The sequence below is a fragment of the Octodon degus genome, unplaced genomic scaffold (genome assembly GCF_000260255.1).
Source record: "Octodon degus isolate 3935 unplaced genomic scaffold, OctDeg1.0 scaffold00069, whole genome shotgun sequence".
Classification (NCBI taxonomy): domain Eukaryota; kingdom Metazoa; phylum Chordata; class Mammalia; order Rodentia; family Octodontidae; genus Octodon; species Octodon degus.
This window is the reverse complement of record NW_004524645.1, coordinates 12578628-12599418: the sequence shown is the minus strand read 5'-3', so window position 1 is coordinate 12599418 and position 20791 is coordinate 12578628. Positions and strand designations below refer to the sequence as shown.

General features: G+C 38.5%; 1 protein-coding gene across 7 annotated transcripts in view; it reads left to right on the top strand.

Moving 5' to 3' along the window:
• Positions 1 to 20791, top strand: part of Adgrg2 (adhesion G protein-coupled receptor G2) — a 136642-nt gene that overhangs the window by 42648 nt on the left and 73203 nt on the right. For all 7 annotated transcript variants that reach the window (XM_023719565.1, XM_023719564.1, XM_023719563.1 and 4 more), the window contains exon 4: positions 5087 to 5205. In XM_023719565.1, coding sequence (XP_023575333.1) covers positions 5088 to 5205 — 118 coding nt within the window. In that variant the 5' untranslated portion in view covers position 5087. The remainder of the gene's footprint in view (positions 1 to 5086; positions 5206 to 20791) is intronic.

Below are 20791 nucleotides of genomic sequence, written 5' to 3'. Positions count from 1 at the left end.
ACACACATACTTGCTAGAAATGCGAGGACAGTTCCTTGTTAGGTATTTGGCATGGGGGTTTTGCTACTCTTGTAAAAATGAATTAGAATGTGCTTTTTTTGTGTGAGATTGGAATCCTTGTTCCTTAACCAATATTTGATTGAATCACCAGTGAAATCTTCTAGCCTGGAGTTTTATTGTAGGGAAAGCTTTAAGACTTTTAAGGGACATCCAACCTATGAAGGCTTACTGCTTCTTCATGATTCCTTCTTGGTTAAGTTGTGTTTTTTTCTAGTAATTTGTTAATTTCTGTGTAGATTTTCAAAATTAGTGAACAGAGCTGCCCTAAAAAACATTTGTTTTCTTGTTCATAGTATTTATATTATGTTGCTTTTTACCTTCTGTTTCCTCACTTTCCCTCTCTTGCACTGCCCTCCTGTTTTTCAATTTTTCTGGAATTGTTTTCTCAAGGAGGAAATTTGTCTTTATTAGTGATCTTTATCTTGTGCCTCTTTTCTATGTCATTACTTTCTCCTTTTTTAAAGTCATTCTTCTTTGGATCCATTTTGCTGTTTTTTCAAACTTCTTGAAAAGGGCCTTAATTCAGTAATTTTAAGAATTTCTTTTTTTCTAACACGTGGATCTAAATGCCACTCCATTATTAGCTCTAGCTAGGTGTTCTGATATATAGTATTGTTATTGTTTAGATCAAATATTTTCTAAAATGTATTTTGCCTTCTCATTTGACCCATAGGTATTTGCTAAATAATAAATCCAAGCTTTATTTTCATTATTACAACTTAATTGTATTATGATCAAAGAACATGCCCCTTTCCTTTTTTCCAATTCTGTAAAAAGGTTTGGAAACTTCCCCGATGGCCTGGCTGGTTTTCATCAGCATTCCAACCCTTCAGTTGCTGAGTGGGAGGTTATATATATGGTCTTGTATTCAAGTTGACTAAGTATATAATTCAAATATTCTATAACCTTAATAACTTTATTTGAATTTTACCAATTATGGATAAAGGTGTGTGATTATCTCTCCTTATACTGGTGAGGCTGTTCTATTTTTCCTTACATTCTGTCAGTACGGTTTTGTGTACTTTGAGGCTATATTGAATTCATGTATAAGTTTGTTTTCCTGTTGGATTAAATCTTTAGTGAGTGAACCATTTTGTATGCCCAACAGTAGTATCAAGCTATTTTTCCATCTTAAATATTACTTTTTAATTGTTCTATGTATAATTAAAGATTTGTTTATCATTTAAGACTATCTTGAGCAGGGTACTGGTGCACAGTTTGTGTATTTTACAAACCTAGCTGTTACGTTGAGCTGTAGGGGACTCAGGTCAACAGTTTCTGACATTGCCAGTCAAGCAGAAGACCCAATACTATTATGGACTACTGGACTCTTTTAGAATATTTTGCTTAGTTAACACACCTATAATATTCAAATGACGGAATTAAACAAAAAAGGGGATACAGATGAATGTCCATTTTGTATCTGGGTATTCAGAGTGGTTAGGATAGATATATAGTTACATTCTCTTAATGAATAGAGGGATTTGTTCTAATGGTGTTTGTAAATGGGATATCATGTCCACGTCTTGTACAGCAATTAACCACTAGGAAGAATGTATACAATGTGTTAATTATTGAAACTGTCCTACCAGTTGGTTTGAAACTGTCTCATTGCTATTTGTTTCTCAATAAAATTATGGGAAAAAAGAACAATCCCTGTCCCTATGCTTTTTAAAATTTTATTAAATTAAGAATGCAAGAAAAAAAACCTAGAGGTTTCCATGGTTTTCTTCGTATTTGATGCTATCTTCCTACCCATTCCCAGGGCCTTACATATTGCTAAGAATTAATAGCCATTCAGATCATCTTTGTTGATGACCTACATTGCATTGAACTAACCTAAATTGTACCAAAAGATTAGGAAATAGTACAGCTGAAAAAGATGAAGTAAGTAAGGGTTTCAAAGTCTACAGATTTCATTTTTGATCAGTAACCCAGAGACCTTGTGACCTAGCAAGATAGTCTCAGTTTATGTAGAAAGCAATAGGTGCTACATTATTTCAAGTGTTATAGATCTTCCTTCATTTTCAAATATATTTTTAGCCTTGAGGAAATATATTTAACTTGACAACTGAAAGCAATCTTTTTAGTGGCACCCAGTCTTTAGTAAATTTTGGATCTGTATTCTCTTTGTAAGTTGATTTCTGGGCTCATCTTTCATTCTGGCCTTTCCTACCCTCTTTTGGGAGTAGAGTACCTGCTCTGTTTAGTGTAAAGGTATGGCTTATTTTGATCAGAGGCCCAAGTCACAGCACATAATAACCAGCCACTGTGTATATTAATTTAATTTGGATACCACTTTAGTCATGTTCCAGGAGTTGGCAAAGAATAAGTTTGCAGAAATTCTGAAATTGTGTAAACAGTGTTCTGAATTTGCTGGATAATTCCACCAAATGAACTGAAAGCTTTTACTTAAAAGGTGACAGATTCTTAGGAGTCTGGTATTTTGGCCTGGTAGAAAGATTAGGATGTGCAAAATAGCCACGTAATCCATCCCCTAAAGCATACTTGGCTTCTTCCCTTCATCTACAGAATGTGAGCGTGAGGCCAAGTGGATTCTGAGGTCCTTTCCAGATATAAATAGCTCTGACACTTTTCTCAGAGCTAAAATTAGGTACTTGTGCATTAAATCTTCTAAGTCAACTCTACCAAATCCTGGTAGAGCAGAGTTTAAAGTATTTGTATAGAAGAGTTTTTGTAGACCTTTAATTCACTAAATAATGGCATTTTTAAAAGTACAGTACTAGAACAGGCTGGGCCTCAGGTGCACGGGCATGGTTTTGGAGATGTAAAAGGGTTTGGAAACTCAAAATAGATATTAATTTTTTAAAATTTTCTTAAAACTTCTGATGACACATGTAAATGTATAACTCAGTGAATTTGAGGAACTGAACACACCCATGCAAGTTGCACACAGAATGTTACATGTACCTCAGAAATCCCCCATTGTGTCAACTTCTATGATTATTATAATCCCCTCCCTTCCAAAGATAACCACTTTCCTGACTTCTTGTTGCACTGATTTTGCCTGTTTCTCTTTCTCATATGAACGGAATGACATATAAGTGTGTTCTTTTATGTAGTGTTTCCCTGGCTAATCTTAGGCCTCTAAGACTCATAGTATTGTTATGTGTAGCTGTGGCAGACACACTTTGCCTCCAGGGAGACACTGACATATCTTTGCACACTGTGTTAACATTCTTGTTTGAGTGACTCATTTGGGAAGATCAATAATGTACCATTTTGAATAGAGAGAAGATAAGTGTTTAAGAGGAGGGACAAGTCAGAGGCCTTCGATAATTTATGAGCATATTCTATTAATATAGAAAACAATTTACTCACTTTTAAATGTAAGCCTTCTTTTGAAGAAGAATTTACCTGTTGGTCTGAGACATTGTCACACCATGTCAAGTAAGAATCATTCTCCTGGTGTTAGTTGTGACTGCTAAAAGATAGGATTTTTTTTTTGTCTTTTTAAGACAGGGCCTCACAATGCAGTTCAGGCTGGCCTTGAACTCACTCTTTTTATTGGTATTGAGAATCGAACTCATGACCTTGTACCTGCCAGACAGTTGAGCTCACTTTGTAGCCCAGGCTGGCCTTGAACTTGCAGCAATCCACTTGCTTTAGCATCCTAAGTGCTGGGATAATAGGTGTGTATCACCACTCCTGGGTAATGACAGGATTCTTAGATTGCCAACTTTAACTTGAGACTGAGTAATTGTGGTTCATTTTTCTTGTTCTTTCCCTGCCCTCACCTTAGTCCCTGTACTGCCTGACCTTGCACATACTAGGTTCAAAATAGAGGATTGCTGAGTGAATACGTGAATGAATGAAGAGTAGAAATGACCGTGATAGTGCATTTGCAATGCCAGCCAACATCTCATTTACTCGTCATCATAACAGTACTATCAGGATGATTCTAACATCTTAACTTGCTAAATGGCAGAATTTGGCCATTGGAAATTACTTGTTCAGAGTCACATTACGTGGCAGAGCTGGGACCTTTGAACTCACACTGTATGCATACTCTGTCCCAGGCTGGAAGGTTGCAGTGTGGTTAGATTCATCCATTTGACTAGGATCCCTATTAGCTGAGAGCGCACAGTCTGATCTGTTACAGCCCTCCTGCTGTGTAGAAGGAATATGGCTCCAGTACTCTCATATCATCGCTGACCATGCCTGAAGGCTGTGAGTGGCGTGTTGTTTCCTCTCTCAGCACCCTACACCAGCCCCCTCAGTGCTCTGGGTGCTGATGGCCCTTCATGAAGTTGCTCTGGCCAACTCCTCCACCAGAGTGGAACAGATGCAGCCTTAGCCTTTGCAGTCCTCTATGCCGAGTTTGTTCCAAGTCCTATCCCACCTCTACCACATGTATTTCTTTCTAGTTAATGCCTGCTCTGTCCTCACATCTCATCTGGCATACATGGGCTCTCAATAAATATTTGTTGAATGAATACATAAGTGAATGGTAAATGAGGCATTTAAATTCCATTCTGTTATCAACTTTGCTTTTTTAAAAATGTTGACTCATCAACTACTAAAAATTCAAGCAACAATAGAATAAGATGCAAAAAAAGGGAAAGTGCAATGTACCTCTCCTTTCACAGTATGAGGCATACATAGGGTGGATTACTTGGAAAATTCTGTGACCTTCTTCTAATTCTTAGCATAGTTTTTACCCAACCTTTATATAGTGCTGCTAATTATATATGTAGCACTTTTGTTTTTAATTTCTTCTCAATATTTGTTACGTGTTGGTATTTTCTACAAATTCACATGGACTACCTTGTTTATCATGTAAAATATAGTATCCTGCTGGGTGGCCCTCACTTAATACTGGGAAACATAGATTTTGCATTTTATACCTAGTGCCCACCTGGCATTGCTGATTCTATGGAGTCATGGGAGTAATTTAAAGGAAGCAGAATGGCAGCTTGCCTTGGCCAAGAAATGAGTTTTCAAGTATTACTGTGTTGTGATTATCACATCTGTGATGATCTCTTGTCCCCATGTTTTATTCCAGAATGTTTTTGTCTGGTGGGCAGTGCAGACATCTTGGCAGACCTGAAGAAGTGTTACTGTCATTCAAAATATTCTTTGTCCTCATTTGTCTTCATGTCGTCCTGGTTACATCCCTGGAAGGTAAAGTACCTGTTTGCCTCAGTTTTTTTTTCTTCATCTGTTTGTGTGTACGTGGGTTTTTTGTGTTTGTTTAGGATTGTTTCTAACATGGTAAAATATACACAGCATATTTACCATTTTAACCACTTTGTATGCACACTTTGTTAGCATTTAAGTATAATCACAATTTTGTGCAACCACCACTACTATTTCTAAAATGTTTTCATCATCCCAGTTAGAAACTCTACCCATTAAATAATAACTTCCTACCTCATCCCACAACCTCTATTCTTTTTGTCTTTATGAATTTCCCTATTCCAGGTAACTCATGTAAGTGGGACTGTAAATATCTTTTTTTGTATCTGATTTACTCCACTTAACATAATGTTTTCATAGTTCTTCTATGTGGTAACTATGGATCAGAACTTCTTTCTTTTCTAAGCTAATAATATTCCATTTCATATATCCCATTTTGTTTATCCATTAATCAATCAATGAACATTCAAGTTATTTCCACTTTTTGGGTGTTGTGAACAATGTCACTATGTACAAATATCTGTTTGGTTCACTGCTTTCAGTTCTTAAGGTATATATTTAGGAGTGGAATTGCTGGGTCAAATGGTAATTCTGTGTTTAACTTTTTGAGGAAGTGCCAAATATTTTCCACAGTGTCCATGCTATTTTGCATTCCTGCAAGCAAGGCATAAAGATTCCACTTTCTCCACATCCTTGACAACACTTTTATTTACTTTTGTTTTGTTGGTAGGTATGAAGTGGCATCTCTTGTGGTTTTGATTTTTGTGTTCTTAGTGATCAGTGACATCAGTATCTTTTCATGTGCTTGTTGGCCATTTGTATATCTTTGGAGAAGTGTCTAGGTTTTTAAATTGAATTGTTTTTGTTGTTACTTCTTTTAGGGGTTCTTTTTTATTTTTATTGTTTTAAGTATTTAGTACAAGGTCTACAGGGTCTCACTACACAGATTGGACTCATGGTGATCCTCCTGTTTTCAGCCTCCCAAGTGCTGAGATTACTGGCATGCGCCCCCAAGCCCAGTCTCAATCACCATCTCAGTGTGTCCAGGGCTGTGACTGGCATAGCATGCTGAAGATCGAACCTGGGTCCCTGCATCTGCCTAAGCAGGTGCTTTTAATTCACTGAGCTATCTGGCTGGCCCTAGGGGTTCTTTATATACACTGGATATTAATCCATTATCAAGATACATGATTTGAAAATATTTTCTTCCATTCTGTGCACCAGTTTTTCATTTTCTTAGTAGTATTCTTTTTATTCATATGTTTTTAAAATTTTAATGAATTCCAGTTTATAAGCTTTTACTTCTGTTGTCTGTGCTTTGGTTATGAGCCTAGAAATCATTACTAGACCCACTGTCATGAAGATATTCTCCTACATTTTTTTCTAACTTTTTTATAGCCTTAGATCTTATGGCCAAGCCCCTTGATCAATTTCAAGTTAATTTTTATATATGGTATAAAGGTCCAATTCTACTCTTGTACCTGTGTATTTCCCTGTAACATTTATTGTGAAGACTGTCCTTTCCCCTTTGAGTAGTTTTGGCTACTTTGCCCAAAAATCAATTGACCAAATAAATGTGGATTTGTTTTCCAAAGTATTTACTTGAAGGAATTTCTATATGGAAATTGAAAGGTGTTACAGAATCAGCCAAATGAAGCTGCATGATATTTTCAGAAAATGGAAGCTTTAGATACTTATGAACAAATTAAGCTACATAAAGAAGGCAGTAAAAAGGACAACAATCCTAGCCCTGCAATTTCTATGGGTACAACTGCTAAAAGAACACTGCACTATACAAATATAAAGAATGATTATTAGGCATTAGACTGTGAAATGAATGTTATTTTAAAAGACACACAGAAAAATCCCTTTCTTATTCAAAAGAAGGTGACAGGACCAAGGAATCTTCTTTGGATGAAACCAAAATCTGCTAGGAGCAAACAATAACAGCATAAACATATACACTTACAAATACACATATCCATGCAGACTAAATGAGAATCTTCTCAACAGGCTAAACGCAATTGCCCAATCTTCAAATAGTAGGCACAAGGCCTTGTTGTCAATAAGCCATTACTCTTTTTAAAAAAGAAACAATAATAAATAAATAAATACAATTTAAAAAGAAACAATAAAAACTCAACGTGTACTGATGATGGACAGTGTGCTGGGTCCCTACCTGCTTTCCACTGGTGTACGATTAATCTTCTCAACCAAATCTTTGAAGGGAAGATCGTAGAATTATCCCCATTTTCCAAATCAGGAAGCAGAGGCTCAGCAAGGTAAGTTATTTGTCCAAGGTTGTTAGCCCTGGCAAGTGACAGAGCTAGGATTTGACCCGGGAATCTGGCTCTAGGTTTTGTGTTTTCAGCCACACAACCAGGATTATCAAACATGAGTAAGCCTTAGAATTACCTGGAAGCCTTGTTGAAACACAGATCACTGCAGGGGAAGGCTTGCCCCAGGATTTGTGATTTAGTAGATCTGGAGCAAGACCTGAAAACTGACATCTCTAATATACTCTTAGGTGATGCTGATGAAACTGGTTTAAGGACCACAACTTGAGAACTGCTATTTATGCAACTGGTGGAAGACATAAACAAGAACAGAATGTGCTTCCTGATACATATATGATGTAATATATAAATTTATATATACATGATATATAAATTATCTTGGGGCCTTGTGACATTTGTGTAAATTATGCTCACACACATCATCTCCTTGGGGCATTAAAACATCACCGTGGAATTGGCAGGACAAAAATCAACTGTGTCTACTGATGAGTAAATGTCCCCAGGCACATTATTGGTTAGGAAGTGGTGGAGCCCAGACAAGATGCCAGATCTTTGGTCTCACGTTTCAGTGCTTTTTTTTCCACCATAGTAGTAGTGGAACACAAAGAAAAATTTTCATCAGAATGAAAGCTGGTCATTAGAAATAAGTCTTTTGAGAATTATCTAAAAATGATGAAAACAGAGGTAGATAAATAGGAAAGTCTGGTGCTGTGAAGCAAACCTAAGTAGAGGAAAGCTGAGTGGTCACTTAAGGCATATGAATGTTATTTTTCCCTCCATCTTCCTGTGTTAGCAACCTTTCCATTATTGAAACTAAATACCTGAGATAATCAACTTAGAGAAAATTTTTATTTTAGCTCATATTTTTTGAAGTTTCATTCCATGTTTGGTGTTCCACATTTCTCACCATGGGACCCCCACCCCCAATGACATAAAACTTCCCACCAGACCTTCTGTCTTAAATGTTTCCTCCACCCTCCAACAGCACCAACTTGGGTACTGAGCTTTTAACACAGGGACTTTTGGCCTCCAGATCCAAGCTATAGCATTGGTGAATTGGTTCCTTAAAAGAGCAGTTCTTGAAAGTGTGGCTGCCAGGCAAGTAGCATTAACATCACCTTAGAGTTTAATCAGAAGTGCAGATTCTAGTGCCTACTGTCACTGCTGAATAAAAAACTCCAGGAGAAAGACAGCAAGCTAGTTCTTCAGGTGATGCCAAGACACCCTCAAGGGTTCAACCATTGGCTTAAAAGAATTGGTGAACACATTGGTGTTGGCAGCATGCTCCAATAGAAAGCTGGAGAGATCTGGGGCTAGAAATCTTCCCCCTTGCCTCTCGCCTGCTATGCTTGTGATCTTGATTGCCCCTTAACCAGTGTGAGCCTGTGTTTCCTCATCTTCCCAACATGGGAGTTGTTGTAAAGCTTAGTATATATGTAAAAAAAAAAAGAATAACAACAAAAGATTCACAAAGGCGAGGTTTTCCTCAATTAAGTGTTTTGGGATCTCAAAAGGGTTAATTAGGGGTTCCTTGCCTCTCAGAACTCCAGTAAGAGTATTGGTTCATGTTATTTAATGATCTCTTTGAGAGCACTTGCTACATGCAAACCGCTGTTCTAAGTACCTATAAAAGTCTAACTCCTGTAAAAGCATGCCCCAAACCCCTTTGAAATAGTCACTGTTATTCAGTCATTCTATAGATGAGGAAACGAGCACCGGGTATGTAAGCAGTTTGCCCTAGGACAGATAGTTAAGATGAACTGCAGAATTGTGGGTCAAACTCAGGCTCTCTGGCTCCAGAGTTCTGAATGGTTAGCATCTATATTACATTGTTTTTCAAGTTTTTTTTTTCTTTTGCAGTACTGGGGATTGAACCAATGCCATTTGTACTGAGCTACCTTCCAAGCCATTTTTTAAAGTTTTTGAGTCACAGTCTCACACTAAGTTGGCTGAGCTGGGCTTGAACTTGTGATCTTCCTGCCTCAGCCTCCCAGAGTGCTTAGTTTATAAGCACATGCCATCATACCCAGAAGCCTTTTAATGTTCCTAAGCACTCTTCTATGCGAGGCTCAGTTGCTTGATTGAGCACTCTTCTTGCTTGGTTGTCCATCTGTAGATCAAAGAAAATGGTGGAATTCATAATTGTGAGATGGCTCAGAGCCACCATCTCCCTGGGTCACTATGGACTGAGGCAGGTCCTTTGCTGTTCAGAATGGCTTGGATCCAGGTTTTGATGAGCACTGAAGGCACTGATATGCCACTTTGACAGTTATCAGTTGTGTGGTAGTAAGTGTCTGCTGTGTGCCCATCAGTCCTGGATGTTAAAAAATTTAGTCTGTGACTCTAGGAAGTTGAAGAGGTACAGCTATCATGCATGAAGACAATGCAAATATAACTGAATTCTAAAATATGAGCCAGTTCTGAAGGTCTCTAATATATAGCCTTCAGCTAAATCTGTGGATTCATATACCAGATAGTATCAATGCCCTGCCCATATCCCCTTGGCAGAGGCCTACCCCTGGATCATTCCTGGGGGTGCTGGCTTCTTTCATGTCTTTTGGGGAATGATCTGTGCCCATGGGAGTGGACTTGTGCTGTGCATAGAATAAGTTAAAATTCCAAATACTTAACACCCCAAAATACAGATGAGAGTCAGTGTTTAAATGTTCTGTCATCATTGTCCCAGCAAGGGAAGTGTTCAGCATTTCCCAGAATTCCACAGTTGGATTGTGCCTTAGGTGCCGATGGTAATAATGTGCATATTATTATCTCCATTATTGGCTTGACTCCCTTATCCATCTCAACTTAAATCTTCTCTCTCCCTGCTTCTTGGGGTCACCACCATCTGGAAACACTCTTACCTGCTAGAGTTGATCCAAATATCCCTACCTCTATAAACGTCCTCAGAAGAATTCAGGCTCTCTCCCGCTGACTTTTCTCTTTATGCATACCTGCTGATACTACCTGTTGATTCTTGCCACCTTTGGTCACCCTCATTGTGGACTTCCTTAAATCATAAGCACTGCCAGTACATTGGCAATGCCAGGTGAGAATGAGGGACTGGTGAGGGAGGATGGGGACAAAGTGACGTGAGGAAAGCTAATGAGTACTCAGAGTCTGCTCTGGACCAGGCCCTTCTAGTGCTTTAAGAACATTGTCCCTTTCAGTCCTTCGCAAAACTTCTCACGATGGGTATTTTCCTCTAAGTTTATAGATAATCTAAAGGATTTTTTTTTTGCCAGCTCAGGAAGCCTTAAGGGCAGGTCTGGTAAGGCATGAGGATCTGGGGATCGAACCACAGAATCCTGAGCCTGATGTAGATAATCTAAATGTCAAAGAAACTAGGTGGATAGGGAGGAGAGGAAGCCAGAGGTCAACCATTGTGTAGCAGAGTCTTCTGGTCCTGGGGTATGGGCTACAAACACAGTAGCTTTACCTTGAAAGCCTGAGAGCTGACTCAGTAGCTTTTGTCAGCCGGAAGAGGTGGACCTGACACTTTCAGGCCACTCGCCAACAGACAGCATCCCTAGAGCTTAACATTCTCAATTCCCTAATTGAATGACATTTGAGGAGTCATTCTTGGTCTATCAGAAGATCAAGTAAGCTTTGGCAGGTAACTGTACTTTAGTCTCTAGCTCTCCTGAAGTGCGCTAATGCTTTTTTTTTTTTCTTTTTGGTCTTTGAAAGAGGTCTTCTTTTAGGTATAACTGTTCTATTTTCCAGAGAATGAGATGACATAATAGTGGAAGATGGTTATAATTTCATTCCTGCAGAATTGTCTTCCCCATTTGGAAACAATTATACATTTGAGCCAGTTTGGTGATCTCATAAGCTACAATGCCCAATATTCATTCTCTCTCTCTCTCTCTCTCTCTCTCTCTCTCTCTCTCTCTCTCTCTCTCTCGCCTGTCTCCCTCCCTCCCTCCCTTCATCTCTCCCTCCCTCTGTCCCTCCTAGCTCTGTCCAGATGTTTTTGTGATGCCAGTGATAAGTCCCTCCAAGGCCTCCTCTCTGGCTTCTTTCCTCATATTCTCTCTCATGCTTTGCCTACTCCAGTCTGAGCAGAAGATGTTAGCACTACAGGGAGTAGGCTAGATGCCCTTAAGGCAGCCAACTATATTGTTTGCTTTGTCCTTTAATATCAAATCTGATGCTGGTCTCCTCTTTCTGTCTAATACCATATCTGTAAAATGAACTTAACAGTACTTTGGCATTGATCTGATCTCCAGCCAATCTCACAACCCACTAAAATCTTGGTCCCCACATGTGGGCATGAGGTCATTTCTGTTGGGTTCTGACTGTTTCCCTGGCAGGTGGTTAAGTTAATGAAGAATGATGGTGATTCTAGATAGGTTCACAGGGAAACTAGAAGCAGAGGACATTGTATTCTACTTTCTACTTGGAACTCCTGATAAGGATTCCTCACAGGCCTACACATCAACACAAGGCAATTGTAGAGTTGAAGAATGGTGAAATGGTGGGTTTAGGCAGAGAGAAAGCCAAAGATGGCATCGCCTCTAGTGTCTCTCAGCTCTTTGTGCAAGCTATGGAGTCTAAATTGCTGTCATGTTCTTAGAGGGTGTTAGTGTTGAAGATAAGAGGTGGGGAGAGGACTCCAAAAACTATGATGAGGACAGATGGGCCAGATGAGAGATGTGACAGACACTCAGTAGTGAGAACTGAAGGGAACTGGGCCAGAAAAGTGGGACCTCCTGGTCTGGGTGAGATTCTGAGAGAACAGACCATGAGGCCACCTGTTGTGGTCTTCATAACTGGCTACTAGTTGGGCATTGAGGAGTTCTGCCAAGCAAGAGGCCGCCAAAAGTCCCAGGCTCAGCATTAGATGAGTTCTCAGATTTAGGCTCCTAATCCCTGCTTCCAGAAGGGCAGTAGCACCCCATCCCCAGCCTGAGCACCATTTTGAGAACTAGAAGAAAAAGGAGAAAAATAAAGATTGTACATGTATTCAAAAGACATTGAGGAAACCAGAAACTACTTTAGAATAAAGGAGACAAAGCTACCTTTAATCATCAGACTTAAGGATCTCTTTTAAATACCTCCAAGGTATTTAAAGGTGCCAAGACAAGATGGAACCATATTAGACATCAAAGGCAGCTCACTAATTGTTTTTTTAATTGCTGCTTTTGTTTCTATATCTCAGTTGTCTCTGTAAACTTGAAACTTGCTCTAAAATGAATATATAGTGGATACCTAGCGTGTGTCAGGACACTCATCTAGGAATCACTGAAAGCTCTCATAATATCTTGACTCCACTCCTCCTCCTAGTTTTATCTTTTTAGGTATGTAGATATCTCTGTTCTGGTCCTTGAAGGAAATTTGTGACACTTTAATGCTCTGTGTCCTCCATAGTGTTTAGTACATAGTAAGTACTCAATGAACGGGATGCTTGATTTTTTTTTATGTATTTAGTAAAGGGTCTACAGGATCTCACTACACAGATTGGACTCATAGTGATCCTCCTGTTTTCATCCTCCCAAGCACTGGGATTACAGGTGCATGCCACCACAACCAGTTTCAATCACTGTCTCAGCGCACCCTGGGACAGGCCCAGCAATTCACACTGGAACCCTAGTCCCTGCGTCTGCCTAAGCAGGCACTTTAATCTGCCGAGCTATCTGACTGGCCTGCTTGATTGGTTTTAATTTGTAGCACTAGTCTAAAGCCTAGAGATATGAAATAGCATGGCCCTTTGTCCTCATCTTACATCACTGATGTTATCCATATCTAATCCCAGTGGATTCCAATACAACACATATTCCTCCTCAGAACTTTCGCATAGACCTCAGTGAGGTGGCTGTACCTTGGCTAGAATTCCCTTGAAAAGCGTGTTTCTCTGCATCCATATGATTTGGGGTCTCAACTGATTACCTACTAAGATTCTTTCACAGTCTGCCATGCTTTGAGTTTAACCACCCTGTTCAGATTCCTAATTCATTGTCCTAGTATACTCGGGGAGCTTTAAGAAATACTGAGACTTATATCCCACCTCCGGAGATAAACAGTGCCAAAAGTTTATTTGAAAAGTGAGGGCTGAAGGAGTGAGGGAAGAATTAGCTTTGTAGAGAAAACTGGGCCAAAGATAGGAAAGGATAAAAGCAAAAATAAAAGCACCATGGGGAATCATGATAGCAGGCTCCTCACAGCGTCTTGTGTCTTTTATGCTATCCACATCTTGGGGAGCCCTCAAGAAGTTTCACATACGGGATCCTAGGGATGATTTGGCACTGTGCTGAGATTTCGTTTTCAACAAGCTTTGCCATGTTCTATCTCCTATATCATGGGCACTGGAATTCTTTAAAGTGACCCATGTGAGTCTAACAGGACTGAGAACCACTCATCTCTAATTCCATTTTCAAACTTCTCTACTCAAAGTTCCTAATGTGAAGCTGAAAACAATTTAAAACTAGATTTTTAACATCAGGCAATTTCACAGGGGTTTAAAGTCAATTCATATCTTGATCGCAAAACTGATAAAAACTTCAGAGTGGCTCTTGCTCACTGTTAAGTTTCCAAGTTACCAGTACTCCTTGGCTAACCATACTTTAAAAATCCTCTGTGCCTCTTTGCTGGATCTGGAAGCCATAGCTTTTGGTACTTAACATTAATAGCAGGAGAAGCAGGAACATAGTGACATTTCTGTAGGTTTCCATAGTTTGCAGTGCACTTTGGCATATATCACCTACCTCACTGTGTCCCTTTGAGGTAGACAGAAAAATTTGTACTATCTTCACTTTGCTGATGGGAAGACTGAAGCTTAAAGCAATGAAGTAACTTTGTAGGTTACCCAGAAAGAAACAGTACCCAGAACTCTGTCCTCTATACCAGCCTGTACAAAGTGCTTATTTTGGGCTTGGGCAGTCTCGGCGACAATTTGAATAACTTTTGAGTTCACACAGCTGGAGAGTGGAGGTGGTGGGATTCTATAACTTGTGTTCTTAACCACTTTCTCAGTGTTTAGTCAGAGAGGCAGTTGAAAATGGTTTTTAACGCGACTTTACCATGATTCATTCATTCCAGGATGGGTTTGTACCCCCAAAGCACTGGATAAAGACTAAGAGAAGCCTGAGGAATGAGAGCAACAGTTCCACTGGTTTAAGCTACTGGGGATTTAGTTGATGTTCCAGGAGAACGTGCTGTTGAAATGTATCTTGAGAGTGGGAGCATCCCTACTTTAAGAACTAGCAAGAACCATAGAGATCTTGGCAAAAGATTCTATGTTTATCAGATCACAATGCTGTAAAAGAAATCAAGACAGATTTCAGATGTTTTTGCAGTTGCAGTGATGTCTGTGGCAGATGTGTTGGTCTTTAACATCGGTGTCCTGTTTGACGCACCCTTTTTCCTCTGCTTTTTTTTTAAAGGAATGTGGAGCATAAAGTGAAAGTTATTCTCATATCACCATGGTATTTATTACAGCACTTTTTATTTTAAAGAAGAAATAAATAAAAATACAAAATGGGCACTAATCTTACTTTAACAAGTAAGATAAAATTGCTTAGAATGATCTGATTTTCTTTCACTGATATTTTATTTTATTTTTTTCTATACAGAAAACTTTTTTGATAGTTACTCATGATAGCTAATAGGATCAAACATTTACAAAACATTTTTATTAAATAGAAAAAAATAAAGTCTGAAACTATTCTGAAAATTTTACAAAAGTTATTATCTCATTTTATGGCATTAGTTTTTCTTTTTTCACACAAAGTTAAAATTTCATCTAGAAACAAATTTTTATTTTTATTTTATTGAGAAACAAATAGCACTGAGACAGTTTCAAAACCAATTAGTAGGACAGTTTCAATAATTAATACATTGCTTAATGTTGTCTTCATAATAGTTATTAATAGTACAAGATGCAGACATGATATGTGGCCCAGGTCTATCACCATGCACAAAGCTAAAGTCAAAATGGGTTAAAGATCTAAACATTAAAACAGAAACACTAAATCTCCTGGAAGAGAAACTAGCAGGAACTCTTAAAGACATAGGGCTGGGCAAAGAGTTCATAAACAAAAATCAAATCGCACGGGTAATACTTGAAAGAATTAACAACTGGGACGTCCTCTTATTGATCTGATCAATTGAATGAACAAAAACTGAATGCATCAGTCTGTTGTCTTTCAACTACACAGACATTTTTGCATTTCTCCTCATATAAAATATCTTTATTTCCATTCACAGTAAAGTCTGACAAATTCTATGGTTTGGTGTCAAGGAGGGATTAGTTTGAATTACTGAAGAATTTCCAAAGTGGAATTTAAAAATTTCCTAGTGAGTTGTATACGAACATGGACACTGAGTCTAGGGACTTGGTTTTATTCCCTACTGTAACCCTCATGCCTGGTATACAGTAGCCTTTAAGAAACTGAAATACATACGTAAACTTTCAGAAATCACTTTGTTTCTGAACTATGCTTTGGGCCATGGAGATAGCTCAGTGGAATAAGTGCTTGTTTGGCAAGTGCAAGGTCCTGAGTTCAATCCCTCATACCACCAAAACCAAAACCAAACAAAAGAAAAACACCAACTATGTTTCATCACTTGTACATATAGGTTGTTGAACTATTCTCATATTTGGTCTTTTTCCAATATATGGCCTATTTTGCAATTCTAGTGAGCTTCAAGTCCTATCTGTTGAGCAATTTATTTAAGTAAGAATTTTAACCTATTTTTTGTATTGAACAAAAGCACACATTATATCTAGTGTGATGATCTGCAGAAAGAAAAAGCAGTATTGGTATAATTCTGAACAAAGTGAACATCACACTCTAATTTTCTTGTGTAACCTATTGTGGATAAATGGATAGTTTTTAAAATAATGAAAATATAGTCTCAAGGACTATCTTTGCAAAATGTACAGTGTTGTACTACATCATCAGTATATCTCTTTCACTTTGGAAATGGATTTCTAGGAGCTTCCATTTCCTGAAGGGTAATTTGAAAGAATGGAACCCCTAATCTTTCTAGAAGGTACCTTCATATGATCCTAAGCTAAGGAGATTTAAGTTAGACAAGCATACTGTTCTAATAGATATTTTCATTATTAAAGCATTAGTGCACAGGTAAGCATGTTTTATTATTAATATAGAAATCATATGCATGTAAATTATGAGAAGAAACCATCTTCATGATATTTTTAAATGCCCTCTTCATTTTTTTTTGTATTTAAGACAGAGTATACAGGGTGTACAGGGTCTCACTGCATAGATTGGACTCGTGGTGATCCTCCTGTTTACAGCCTCCCAAGTGCTGGGATTACAAGTGTGTGCCACCATGCCCAGTCTCAATTTTTATCTCAGTGCACCCCGGGGCGGGGCTGGCACAGCAGGCCAGGGTATCAAACTCCCAGCCCCTGCATCTGCCTAAGCAGGCGCTTTAATCCACTGAGCTATTTGGCTGGACCCTAAATTACTTTCTGCTTTTATTTCTTCTTTTTTTGGCAGTACTGGGGATTGAACCTGGGACTTGTGCTTGCCAGGCAGGCACTTAAACCACTGGGCTATATCCCCAGCCCATACAAATTATTGATACCATATTATTTACATGAAGGGGAAAAAGCTAGTTTATTATATAAAGGTAAAATTTATCTGAGGACGTAGAATTATATTGTCTAAATGAATAACAATGAAAACTTATTGTTGGTACTGTGATAAAATACTTTATAAATATAATTTAATTCAAAATAACCGCATTTTATAAATAATTAAATGAAAGCAGAGAAATGTTAGAATCTTAATCAAGACAGAGCCAGGATCTGAATCCAAGTCATTTTCCCTGGAGAGCCAGTCTCTTAATAATATTTAAGTCTTCATTGGTAGGAATATTCATTCATCCACTGGAAATAAATGGAAGCAGGCATTTTATTCATATGGATAAGATTTAACTAAGGAATTCCAGATCAGACATCTAAAGCTCATGACAGGCCAAATACAATATAAGAAAAAGCCTTTTGAACAGGTACTGTCCACATACAAAGGCCTAGGAGCCTGCTAAGGATCTTCTACCTAGAAGTACCACAACAAAGGTTAAGGGTTAATGTGGCTTCAAAACAGAGGCAACCCCAAAATGCAACTTTTGCAGCAAAGTAGGATTTCCATGCACCAGAAATATCCATAATTTCAACCTCTCTTAGTGGTTTCTGCCAGTACATAGTTGTTTACAGAACTAACTGTCACATGGGAGTCCCATTCTCGAGGGTCCTGGAAGAGCTATGATCTAGATGTTGGTTGGGAGTAAAGCTGAGAGGATGAGTCACAAAGAAAGGGGAATTCATATTCAACCTCAAAGTGGCAAAAACTCCTGTGGTTCATATTGACTTCGACTTTTGACCTTGTCAATGTCACGATAAAGAGCAAGAGAGAAAACATTGACTGGGGAAATTAACTTTAGTCTTGTCCCATCATTAGTTTAATGAGCATTAATTACTTAACAGTGCTCTTATTAAATCTGATGTGGTAGATAGTGGCTGGCATGGCACTGAAACTCTTTTCTTCTTTAACACACAGGCTAGACTACATTGGCCAGCCTCCTTTGTATTGCACAGTGATTATGTGACTGAGTTCTGACTGATGGATGTGGGCAGAAGTGATGTATGTCACTTCAGGGCCTACCCATTAATAATGTCCCACCTGATCCTGCTCACTGTTTCTCTTTCCCTGCTTGTCTGCTTAATGTTTCTGTCCAGTGATGACTGGGAATCTTCATGTTGAAGAAGGAAGTGCTTTTGTCAGTCTGGGTCCCTGAATGACACTGGTCTTCCTGCTTCTCCTGCCCCCACTCCAGTATTCTAGGCTATTGATTAGGCTTTAAGTTTGGAAAGTTCTATTTTTTAAAGCTCCTGAGATTTATTTATTGCAGCAACTTTCATTACCTCAACTGATACATCTGACTACCCTTTTGGCCAGAGTTATTGGTACATCTTATTCTGTCATTAGAAGATGTGGTGGAATGAGGTAGGTATCCACTCTTTCTTGAGATCCTATGAGAAAGCCAGTGCATATACTCAAAGGAAACTGTAGTTCTTTATGGCCACACTGAGCTGCTTATTGTCCAGACTAGAGTCACTTGAGAGCAAGAAGCTTCATCAGAGCCACCCACTCTCTTTGTGCCAAGCCAGGCCACCAGGACCTGTACAGTATGGTATAAGGTTGATACTTGAAGGCTCTGGACTTTCTGAAGTCAAACCTTACCTCTGGCTTCAACAAAGTATTTAATTATTATGCTTGAGTTTCCTTATGTGTAAAGTCTCAGGATCTATCTTAGGTAGTACCTGTCAGTGCATGTGAAATAGTTGCCTGAAACATGTCTGATACTTTGTAAGAATTCAGTGAATTCTAGTCATTATCACTATGGACCAGCATTGTTTAATAGAATGTTTTGGTGATAATGGAAATGTGCTATATCTATGCTATCAATTACATTGGCCAACAATCACATAAGACTATTGAACACCCTAAACATGACTAAAGTACTGAACTTTTAACTGCATACAGCTTTAGTTAATTTAAGTTTCAAATAGCTGCATGTAGCTAATGGCTTTCATGTTCGAAAGCACAACTATAGACCATTAATCCAACTGGTTTAGAGTTTATATTTTAAGTCACAGTTCAATCACAGAATGGCAACTAAGTCTGTCTTTTTCTCTTCCTCTATCCTTTTTCTCTTCCTCTCCCTGTTCCTCACTCTCCCTCCCTCTCCCTAAGGGATTTGGCTTCATAAACTGTGGGAGCTGTTTAAACAGTCTTTATACCTGATGCTAGAACTTGAAATTGGTAGAGCAGACAGTCTGAAAGGGAGGATAAATGCAAGGTGGGGAACATCAAGAACAACCTGGAAACCACAAGCCCAAGTTGAACTTATTATGGTATGAATGTACTGAAAAAGTTGAGACCCTCATCACAAAATTAAGTATACACTTGGCTCAGATGTCGCTGCAGCTGTATTAGGTTCTAAGAAGGTGGGGCAACTGTAGGTCTAACAACTCCCTCATCCTGGTGAGGTGACAAGCTGATAGTTGCCAGTGTTCATAAGCCACATAATGGCTGCTGCTCCACATCTGCCCAGGTCTCATAAGAAGTTCTCCTGTGTACCACATTTACCAGAAACCTACAGGAAAGAGAATTCTGGGAAATGTAGTTAGCCTAGCCAAGCTCATACAGTATGCAACTACCACACATACAAGAAAGCTAATAAGCTGAGAATTCAATGTCTGTTAATTCTAAATCAAATACAGTGTTCCAAGGCTCTAGGCAGTTGTTTTAGTTCTACACCTAGAACAAAGATATTCTGGAGGTCTTTCCAGCCAGCTAATATTATGTTTGGTAAAAGTGAGTATTTTTAAATTTTTCCTTCATATTTGCATGGTTTAGAATTTTTGCACCTGAACCTATATTAGGGTTATAATCAGAAAAAAATAATAATATGTTTTAAAACCCAGAGCTTGATCCTTAGGGATACTGCCCATCCCACTTGAATGCAACCCAATGTCATCATGATAAGCTGTGCATTCCACTTTCTTCTTTCAAACTTCACCTGGTCTTGATTTTGTACAAGATTGTATAAAGCATAAATTATGCACATCAGATCTCCTGAAGTCCTCTGTCTCTCTCTTCCTGTGTTTTCAAAGTGATCTCCTGGGCATTTTGAAAATTAGAAGCAAGAAATATAAAGAGAAAAACAGAAGTGGAAGTCTTGAACCTAGGAGAAGGGAATCATTTCCAGATAAGTCACTGGGAAAAAGAGAAATAGAATATCATTGTATCAGTTACTAACTGACATGACCAATAGTTAACAATAAAGCCTATAAAGTATTTCTTGATATAATTAGCTTCCTCCCTATGTCTAGATGGAATCACTGAAATGCATAGGTTGTCAATGGCCCTCACTGTAAAGTGAGTGCAACTTCATACAGTTGTATAGTCCTTCATAAGAACTAAATACTTGTTAATTAAAAATAGACTTCCTTTGGGGGCTAGTGTTCTCATAAAAAAGTATGTGAGGATGCACCCACAAGTTTGCATTTGATTTACAAACATTCCAAAATGCATCTGATAGGTCCTTGAGGGAGGGACAATCCATAAACCTTTGAAATCATTGTCTATATCCATCCTCAAAAGCAAAGGACTGGGGCTAGGGATATGGCTCAGTGGAATAAATGCTTCCCTGGCAAGTGCAAGGACCTGAGTTCAATCCCCAGTTCCGCAAAAAAAAAGCAAAGGACTAATCCATCCTCAAAAGCAAAGGACTGGGGC